General features: G+C 38.4%; 1 protein-coding gene across 1 annotated transcript in view; it reads right to left on the reverse strand.

Annotated features, from left to right (window-relative positions):
- plekhg4 (pleckstrin homology domain containing, family G (with RhoGef domain) member 4) overlaps positions 1 to 10,848 on the reverse strand; it is a 91,907-nt gene that overhangs the window by 3,738 nt on the left and 77,321 nt on the right. The window contains exons 14-20 of the mRNA XM_073836082.1: positions 6,190 to 7,106; positions 3,277 to 3,526; positions 2,363 to 2,452; positions 2,006 to 2,230; positions 1,741 to 1,911; positions 858 to 1,071; positions 266 to 382 (exon numbers count right to left, since the gene is read on the reverse strand). Of these exons, the coding sequence (XP_073692183.1) occupies positions 266 to 382; positions 858 to 1,071; positions 1,741 to 1,911; positions 2,006 to 2,230; positions 2,363 to 2,452; positions 3,277 to 3,526; positions 6,190 to 7,106 (1,984 nt within the window). The remainder of the gene's footprint in view (positions 1 to 265; positions 383 to 857; positions 1,072 to 1,740; positions 1,912 to 2,005; positions 2,231 to 2,362; positions 2,453 to 3,276; positions 3,527 to 6,189; positions 7,107 to 10,848) is intronic.

The raw sequence follows: 10,848 nt of genomic DNA on the forward strand, positions 1-10,848 counted from the left end.
TAAATCTCTGACAAGCCCTCAAAATCGAATGTGAATCGAATGCGATTTTGAGCACGGTTTTGGTTTTTTGGTTTTGATTTGGTTTTTTGGTTTTGATTATCATGTCTATTACACTGAAATCATGTGATTTGAACTATATTAGTATAAACTTCCACACAGAAAGCGACTGTCACACGGCATGTGAGTGCTAAACTAAGTTCTCTTTCATGTCTTATTGCGCTTAAACAAGTTATTCTGATGATTATGTCATGTTAAACAGGCTCACCTCTGCCTTTCATAATGTAGTCAATGGCTCTGTCATTGATAGCAGCATCACTGGGTTTAATGTCCAGGAAGGGTTTATTGCCCACCCCCATAGAGACCATCTCCTGCATTCGAATTTCTGCATACATACATAGAAACATGATTAATCAGAGGTAGGGGTGTTGCAGTGTACTGGTATTGATGATACATGTGATATTTAATAAAATGAAATAATTTTATCATGTTAATACTGCACATATGATCATATCATAAATAATCTGACGTTAGTAACTACAGTTGACACTCCAATAAGTTGCAGAAAGCATAAAGCTCATATAAAGTGTAAGTTAGGGGTTTAGTAAATTATATGCAAATACATGTTGAACAAAGCTTTGGATTTAGATCATTTTCTCACACTCATATCAAACTGTAGAAACACAATACTGGTGTGACTCAAAAGTGTTTTAAATAGCTTCCTATCTGCCTGAGGCCTTTACAGAGGAAATGCAAAAAAAAAAATCTTTAGATATGCTAAGATGGTATGTGACAGGAAATATTATCTGCAATTATACTCTCACGTTCAGCATGCTGAACAAAACAAAATTCAGACTTACTAAAGCTCAACCGCTTCAGTTTTTCTTTCCCACCTTTATTCCGCGTGGCCTGCTGCCATAGTATCCGTGCAATGTCGCAGGTCCAGGCGTGTTTAATTTCGGCGGTGCTGGCTTGGAGAATGTAGGTCTGGTTCTTTGAAGTTCTCCTCCTGAACCAGACCTCAAACCTCAGAGCGTTCTCACCCGACGTCTCGGTCATACCCACATCAGCCGTCTACAAAAACAAAGAGGATATTCATATATCATGTCAATCAACTTTGAGGGCTCATGGTATTTTTTATTTAGTACTGACCTGAATAAGATATTTCACATAAAAGACGTTTACTTATATCCACAAGAGAAAATAAGAGTTGAATTGATAAAATGACCCCATTCAATAGCTTACATACACTTGATTCTTAATACTGTGTTGTTACCTAAATGATCCAGTTTTTTTTTTTTTTTTGTGATAGTTGTTTATGAGTCTCTTGTTTGTCTTGAACAGTTAAACTGGTTGCTGTTCTTAAGAAAAATCCGTCAGGTCCCACAAATTCTTTGGTTTTTCAGCATTTTTGAGTATTTGAAATCTTTCCAACAATGACTGTATGATTTTGAGATCCATTTTTATAAATTCAACTATTATTTTCTCTCGTGGACTACATGTAAAATGTCTTATTCAGGTCAGTACGAAATAAAAAATAACATGCATTTTGTATGATCCCTCTTATTTTAGTAAGATAATGAACAATTTTGCAGATTCATCTGCAAGGTGTATGTAAACATTTTTTAACTGTATAATAAAATAATGTGAGTGTATTAGTAAAAGAAATACGTTTTTTTTTTTTTTTTCTGGAGATGATTCCTGTCTCTCTGAATTAATTTCAGATGTCCTTTAAGTGCTTACCTTAAAAGAGTGCTTGTATATGTAAACATCTAGGCCACCCTCAATGCGTTTGGGTTTGCTGAACAGCACTAGATCCTCAAAGAGGAACACGTGTCTCTGGCACTTCTTCCTGCCATACCAAATTGTGAACTCATCCTGCCGAACCAACTGCCCCTGCTCTTTCAAGTTCACCTGGAAGAGCGTGTGAAATAAATTATGAAATGGTAATGTAAAAGATAATTTGCTTTCCTGTCACAAATGTGAAATGGCATGTTTATCCACTTACATCACAATCTCTGATAGCATCCATGGCGAGCAGATCATTCCCATGTCGAAGCTGAAATTTGACCATCTCAGCAGCAGCCCGTAGGTACGTTAGCTCCTGCTCCTGGACTTCGCTCACTTCTTTGATCAGGTCTTTCAGCAGCAGAGCGTACTTACTCATGCGCTGGATTGGCTTCAGCAGGTATGACGCCAGGTCCATCTTATCGCCCAACTCCAGCTGCTTATGCTTAAATGGAAGAGATTTTACAGTTTCAGCTCATGAGGTGATGTGAATGTACTCTGTAAGGATTTATTGAAAAACACTAACTAAAAGCTTATCATAAATGGTTTAAAGCGTAGCATTTATCTAGTTACTCACCCTGAAGAAGCTGTTTCCATGGCTGGCCAGAAGAGTGTCTGACTTTGGCTTGTTCTTGCTGTATAAAGCATACAGGCTGAACTGGTCGTGCTATGTTTTTTATGGACAAAACACAAAAGAAAAACATTTTAAGAGTTATCATCCACATTTCCGTATTCATATTCCGAAGAATAACTCTCTTGTTGATGTGGAAATGGAGGGAGGGAGCATTTTCCCGAATCATTTCCAGGTTGAGTTTTGTTTGGAAAGACTTTTTTGTGTATGGGAAAATTGTTTTATAATGACTTTCAGGTTCATATAAAGTGTGCCGTAATTTCAGGGCAGGTTTTGCTGTGCCAGAAACATGTCCTAAGTGATTTTGGCATAGTAGGACATTGCTGTAGGCCAGACGTCCTACCTCTGTGCCCTTTTCTCTCTTTTCTCTGTGAATCACTGCCTGTGAAGCCTTCATAAATTAGAGCTCTTTAGGAGCGCCAGCACTATGAGCTGACCACAACTACAGAGAAAATAAAAGAGATGTAGGCTGGTGGTCTTGCATTCATTTAAAGACCTCAGAATTGCTTCTTGTGGTTCGGTTTGATTCCCATACTCATAGAGGGTGAAAGAAAGAGAGAAAGTACACATAGAAAGAATATTTTGGGATGGTTTTAGACTTGTCCTGAGTCAAAAATGAGACAATCATGGACTGGGAACAGATGAACACTGACAAATTAAACTCCTTTGTTTCATCTCCAATGAAAATGTGATTTCAGTTTGTGACATTTAATTCAGAATGATCGCTATTAGAACTGAAAATATTAGAAGGGTCTAAAAAACATAACAGAATTAACAGACTGTGAAAAAAAAAAACATATCTGAAGTCATGCAGTTTAACGTGTCCTAGTTAAAGACTGTGACTGAAGAGCGTCTCTTACATGTCGCAGGAAGCAGTGGCTGACACGTAGTGGGTGATTGCAGCAGCTCTCAAGCTCTTTCAGGAAATACTGGCTGTGGAAGTCCACCAGTTTCTCCAGGTTTCCGAAAATGACGCTGCGCTTTCCCCGCAGGTCCTGTGGCAGGTCAGCGCGCTCCATCTCAGGGAAATAGTTGTCAATGATGTACCGCAGAGAACGCACATATTCCCGCTCCGTTGTTACCATCTCATCTACGATGTGGCGTAGTTTACTGAAACACAGAGAGAGAGAGAGAGTGGACAATTAACATACTTCAAACTTCAAAGACTGAACTTTGTGATAAAAACATTAAGCAGCACAATTGTTTTCAACACTGATAATAAGAAGTGCTTCTTGAGCTGTAAATCAGCATATTAAAATTATTTTTGAAGAATCATGTGACACTGAAGACTGCAGTAATGGGTGCTGAATATTCAGCTTCACTATTAAAGGAAAAAAATTACATTTTACAATATATTAACAGAAAAAAACTGTAATAATATTGCAAAATATTGCTGGTTTTACTGTATATTTGCCTTAGGAGACATCTTTCAAAAACATTAAAAACTATTTTTACTGACCCAAACTTTTTAACAGTGGTGTATGTCAGTGTGACATCAGCATGTGTGCCATGTCAGACTGTGTAACCATAAAGGACAGGTGTTTTCACACAACTCTCCAGGATGTCATATGTTTTCTCCCTGAAACACTCAAACCAATCAGTTGTGAGAGTGAATGGCTCACTGTGACAGTTCCCTGCTCAAAATGAATGACAGACATAGAGCACCTGTTGCCTGACTGTTTCACAGCACTTTTACCTTCTCACCACACAGCTGAACATATTGTGTGTCCAGTACTAAGAAATACAATGTGATGTTTTAGTACTTACATTAACCTCAAACTGGATTCTTATCAGAATTTTTTCATCAGCGTTAAATATTTGCAGTAACTGGACCACACAGAGCCGAACGGCATGTTTTGAGTTATTTCTGTCTGAAAAACTGCGTCAACATCACCTCTGTACTGTAATCTTAGCGAGTAAATCTGAGAAATGTGTTTTGAAAGGAAGACACGCAGATGTAATAACCTTCTTAAGACGTCTATATAATCTGCAAACTCCATCCATCTCTTGTGTGTGGAGGAGCAGAACACAAACACGCTCCCCACCACTTCAAAGCCCAGAGGACCAGCGCCCACCTGGAAAAGTGATCTGTATCTCAGGCTCTTTCCCAAGGGGGTTAATGGGTGACCAGAGGAACCCACAGCTGGAAAAGACATCCATGGAGATTCAGAGGATTATGGGGCTGTGACCGTGTAATATGAGACATATTGAGTTCTTTTATGCTCACACTATGAACATGATTCAGTCTGTATATGTTTTTTTTAACTGGGATTTTTTTTCCCTGGATGTCTTGTGTGTAGGGCTACAAGATTCGAGGGAAAATTGCATCTAATTGCACATCTAGCTATCGATGTGACTAATTAAAAATGGAACTGATTAAAGATAAAGACAGTGAACACACAACGTGACAATATATGGTTCTTTTGTGTTCTTCAAGTCATCTTGTATATTTTCATAATGATTAAGTCAATTTATAATCCAAATATAATTGACATACAGTTGAGGTCAAAAGTTTACATACACCTTGCAGAATCTGCAAGATGTTATTTATTTTACCAAAATAAGAGGGATTATATAAAATGCATGCTATTTTTTGATTTAGTACTGACCTGAATAAGATATTTCACATAGAAACATTTATTCACAAGAGAAAATAATAGTTGAATTGATAAAAATGACCCGTTCAAAAGTTTGATTAATAATACTTCGTTACCTGAATGATCCACAGCTGTGTGTTTTTTTGTTTAGTGATAGTTGTTCATGAGTCTGACAAATTCTGTTTTTTCAGCATTTTTGTGTATTTGAACCATTTTCAACAATGACTGCGTGATTTTGAGATCTATCTTTTCACACTAACTAACAACTGATGCTTCAGAAGGAAAAACGATGCATTAAGAGCTGGGGGTGAAGACTTTTGAACATTTTTCTTAATTTACTTAAATATCATCATAATTTTTTTTTTATTTACTACCGCCCTTCAGAAGCACAGAAAATACTTACATGTTTCCCAGAAGGCAAAATAAACTGGATTTACCCTAATCTTCCAATTCTAAAAGTTAAAAGTGAAAACTTTTAGAATTTGAAGATTAGGTCAAATCTGAAGATTAGGGTATTTAAGCAAAATAAGAAAAATGTACATCTTTATTCTGTTCAAAAGTTTTCACCCCCAGCTTTTAATTCATCGTTTTTCCATCTGAAGCATCAGTGAGCAGCATTTGAACCTTCTGTAATAGTTGCATATGAGTCCCTCAGTTGTTCTCAGTGTGAAAAGTTGGATCTCAAAATCATACAGTCATTGTTGGAAAGGGTTCTTATTCAGGTCAGTACTAAATAAAAAATAACATGCAATTTGTCTGATTCCTTATATTTTGGTAAAATAATGTTCCAAAAATAATGTTCTCTGTTGGAGAACAGGTTTAGAAATACTTCTCATAAAGCAAAATCATGATTTTGCTTCAGTATCAGTCAATCAATCAGTGCTTTTTTTTTCATTATTAATTTAGCTTTTCCATGGATCCCTTAGCACCCCCTAAGGGGTTCCTGGAACTTAGTTTGAAAACCCTTTGAATGTGTTCTTGTCTTGCAGAAACACTGTGAGCCAGGCTAAATATATTTGTCTGGATTTTTGGCGGCATTGTTGCTCATATTCTCTTATATAGCAAGTGGTTTTAAGCTAAAGCATCCCTTAGTCAATGGCCTGCAGAGCTCCCTTGCTAATTGTGTTTATGTTACAGCAAGTGAGTGTGGGTTAGCACTTGCGTAAATGTACCCACCTGCCCTTGCTGCGTGTTTCTGGTGCAGGACTCCCACTGCGGTGTATATCAACAGAAGACCATCCATGCATGGGCGGCAGTCGAGGGCTATACGGCCGATCGATCACTTCAGTGCTGCTCACCTCCAGACCCTTAATGAACACCCCTGTGTTTCCTCTCCGTGCGGGCTCACTTAAAGTTCTCTGACAAGTCCCATACCGTGCCACAGGCTCACTACCGGCCGTATCAAAGCTCTGGGTCTTCCGCAAAACTCTGCGGTTTGGTTCAATAGAGCTGAGGCTTGGGCTTGCAGCACACGCCTGTCCCTCCAGATTTGGCCGCTGCGGAGACTCATCTGTGGAGATGCTACGTGTTAGCCTGTTGGATCTGACAGAGGTGCTGTGGGGGATTCTGTGCTCAATGCTGTATGGACTTCCTGTTGGGGTTCGGACAGAGTCACGGGTGTTCATGCGGATGTCTGAAGGACTGCTAGGAGTCGAGGATGTGCTGGACTGTGAGGAAAGTCTGTCCCGGCCCCAGCCTCCACCGAATGCTTTCCGGCACGAGAAGGAGATGCTACTGCTACGCTCCTGAGTTTTAACGCTACAGTCCGAGTTCCGGCGAGAGGAGTCACCCCTCGCTGATTTGGAGTCGCTCTCGCGACGGGTGCGCAGGGCCATCTCCAGCTTCTTTTCAAACATCTGCTTGGTCTCCTGACACTTGGACCAGGCGAACTTCCACTGCTTGAGTCCCTGCTCACTCTTTAGCTCCCCAGCGAGGTCTTTCATCTCCTGGAAGTGTGCGTCTGGGATCGGGGGGTGCTGACTGCGATAGGTCTCCAAACACGTGATCACACTCTGACACTTCTCAGACATGCCACACTCTTCCATACTAACACATGCCAAATGACGCATGCCCTCTAGCGCCCATTCGTATGCCTGAAAGAGAGAGAAAAAGAAAGGAGTCAGCTGATGTAATGCCTGCACTGAAAAAAAATACATTAAAGAGATACATTAAAACCACATTTTGTGTATGGTAAACCATACAGTATTTATTAAAACTGTAGCACTTTACAGTAAGGCTTTATTAGTTAACATAAACTAAGAATGAACATTACTTCTACAGCATTTATTAATCTTAGTTAATATTAATTTCAACATTTACTAATGCATTATTAAAATAAAAAAAAATTTGTTCATTAGCATATGTTAATGCACTGTGAACTAACATGAACTAACAATGAACAACTGTATTTTTATTAACTAATGTTAACAAAGATGAATAAATACTGTAATAAATGTATTGTTTATTGTTTGTTCATGTTAGTTAATACATTAAATAATGTTAAACACCTTTTTCTAAAGTGGTACCATTAATATTAACTTTTTTTTAGTTTTCATTTTAATTTTGGTTTACAATTTATCCAAAGCGGCTTACTAAAAAGAAACAAAAGCAATCTGTCAAAAAGCCAACAATATTTGCAGTATACAATGCTAAGTTACAGCAATTTTGTTAAGTGTTTTTTAAATTATTTTTATTAGTTTGTTTAATTATCTTAATAGTTTTTTTCATCTATTATATTTATTGGTTTTCTTATTACTTATTTCAGTTTTAGTTTCAGTAATTTTAATACTTTAAAACTGATTTGAATGTATTTTTTTCCATCTAATTTTATCTTTTATTCTAGCTTTATTTCAATTACTGAAAACATTTTTAATAACAATAACAACACTGGGTAAAACTGTAGTTTATTTAATTTTCTTAATTTTTTTTAATAGTAGTTTTAATCATAATTTTTAATAGTTTATTTTTACATAATAACACTGGTTATAACTGCAGCTTTAAAAAAAAGAAGAAAAAAAGAGAATATAGGCAATACGTCACAATAAGAAGTTTTTATGCATGTTTGAGAAGAGAAAAGAGGAGACTTTTGATGGAAAACAACTACACAACTATAAAAAAAAGATGTAAATAGGGGTAAGGAAATGATAGAATGAGTGAGAAACCTCCCAGCATTTCTTTCATGTGAAATAAAGAGGTTTTTAGCCGGGAGCTGGGAGGTCTGGGTAAGAAGGCTTTAACATGCAGCTCAGCAGCAGGAGGGCCTATAGTTTCAACTATGTGTGACAGCACCCTGCCACAAAGACACATGCCAACCGCTTTACTAGCTGTCTTTCCATTTATGAGAAAATCTGATGGCCCCTTCTCACACTCCAAGATGCTGTTACATCAACTGGGCGGCACTCTTGTTTCTAGACCTTTTTTCATCAACATCCTGGCGGGCAGGTTTCTATAGCAAGTGCTCCTGAGGATACGAGTGCTCACCGTGCTGGGAAATGAGTGGTTAAACTTCAGAGGGGATTAAAACAGATCAAACACAACCCCCTTCCACCTCTCTCTCTCTCACACACACACACACACACACACACACACACACACACACACACTTCAGCGCTGACTGCAAACACAGGGTTGTGTTTAGACATTCCTGAGAAAGGAGTAAAACTCCCCCTCTTCTTTTTCTTTCTGTAGACACACAAAACCTCCACAATCTACTTTGGCTGCTATGTGACATGGTGACACCGCTTGGCTCCCCAAGCCCCTCGGCTCTGTCTCTTTTTCAGGTTAGGGTGACACGGAGGCCACATGCCAGCGTATGGGCCTTTGGCACCCAGATACTAAAGTCTCTGAGGGGTCAGAGGTTAGCAGCCCACAGTAACAATACACAAGGCTAAGAAGTGACAGAACAGATAGAAGAGAGAGACATATACAAAGAAGACACAAAAAGTCGCAAATGTGACATAATTGATGAGTGAGAACCAAATGGTGACAATGAATTTTAAGGTCCTTGTTAATAGTAGAGATGCACGATATGAAATTTTTTTACCGATAGCCGATAATTAAGTCCTTCTTGTGGCCGATACCGATACGTTCATATTTTTATATGATAATTTTGTGCACCCAGGAGAATACAAAATCTGAGATAAACTAATGAATTGTATATTACTGTATATATCTGGGTCTAACAATCATAGCAAACATCAGTCCTGACTCTTCAAAAATGTTTTTATTTTTTGTAAGGCACCACAATTCTAAATAAATAAAATGCTTTGACATTTGTCAACCTGGAAAAAATGAAAAGTGCATCATGGAGTAACGTCAGATGTCCAAATGTCCGTTAAAGCTTCTTATTGATCATATTATGAATGTGTGCAGCAACCAAATTGTACAAGGTGGGGAATAAAACATCAGAATCGAGATAAAAACATCAACTTTTCAGAATGCCGCAAGCCCAACGCAGGTCATATGACATGAACCAACCAATCAGCTTCACCCGTTCCCTTAATAACATTGAAAGCACTGCCAAGGTGGAGAAACAGCGTATCATAGCTGTACAGGAATAACCATTTTTAAATAAATTTAATAACAGAGCTACTGCAAGCGATTTAATGCTGAAAATCCATTTATCCTTTGCTGAAACTTCCGCGTCTTTATGGAGAGCGCAGGTCATGGTTGCTTAGCAACGGCAGACACCACAGCAGAGCAGGCTACAGAGCGGTTTGGAAAGAAAGAGAAAGCGGCGCGTCTAGCGTTTTCCACGCGTTTTTAGGCGCGACATGTGAACGGCCCCTAAAACAGATTCACCGCGATGACGACCTCTGAAGTGAGATAGATTTGTTGTGTTAAAACTTGACGGCTTTTTACCTCCTCTCAGAATCCTTGCTAAACGTGTTGCAAATAGCAATAGCATCGTACTCCTCTTCCACCGTGAAAAACTTCCAGACCGGCAAAGACGATGATGACGACACAGATGATGACGTATTACACGCAACACAGTCTGAGAGTCACTGCAGTTTACAGCTGCAGTCACTTGCACTCGGAAAGCAGATGAATCTCAGATAAACCAGACTGATTGATTGATTTACCAGCAAGAGTACTTTATCGGATCGGATTTCATTTATTTATCGGAGCAATAAAAATGACGTAATTTTTACCCATATGGGTCGATAATTTATCTGTCCGATAAATATCGTGCATCCCTAGTTAATAGTCACAAAAATATGTACATATTTAGCATGGTTTGGTTTCTTTGAAGCAATATTTAAAGTTAAATATAACTTAAGCTCTTTTACAAAGAAAATACACTTCAAAAAGATTATTAAGATGAATTTTAATCTAAAAAAAGTGGAAGGGAACCCTGGGTATTATGGCATGTATGGCTTAATATAACATAGATGATGTCTCCATTGAAATATGTATATGTATTTAAAAAAAGTCGACATTGTTTAATACATATTTTAGACTATGGGGTGCGCTGAAATAGTTGCGCTCGGTGAGCTACTCGTGCTACCAGTTGCTATTTTTATTGCAACACAATTCAGAATACACAACTTTGAAAATAAAAATACTGATACGGTGACCACAGCTACTGGAAGAGCTTACAGGTGGTGATGGATCTAAGCGTAGGCTTAAACCAAATGGCGTACCATCGTGCTGAGAAATCGTGCTGAAACTTCTTCAGTGGCTGCGGCATCATGACAAGCATCGGCATATTTACATCCTGCCAGGATGGCATCTAGCGTTTCTTGTCTCTGCCGTTTGTAAGCTTTTTCAGTAGCTGTGGTCTACTAAAAGCCTCAAAGGCATCAGGGCTAAAGTGAAGAGAACAAAGACGCAGGT

This window comes from Garra rufa, chromosome 3, assembly GCF_049309525.1.
Source record: "Garra rufa chromosome 3, GarRuf1.0, whole genome shotgun sequence".
Taxonomy (NCBI): domain Eukaryota; kingdom Metazoa; phylum Chordata; class Actinopteri; order Cypriniformes; family Cyprinidae; genus Garra; species Garra rufa.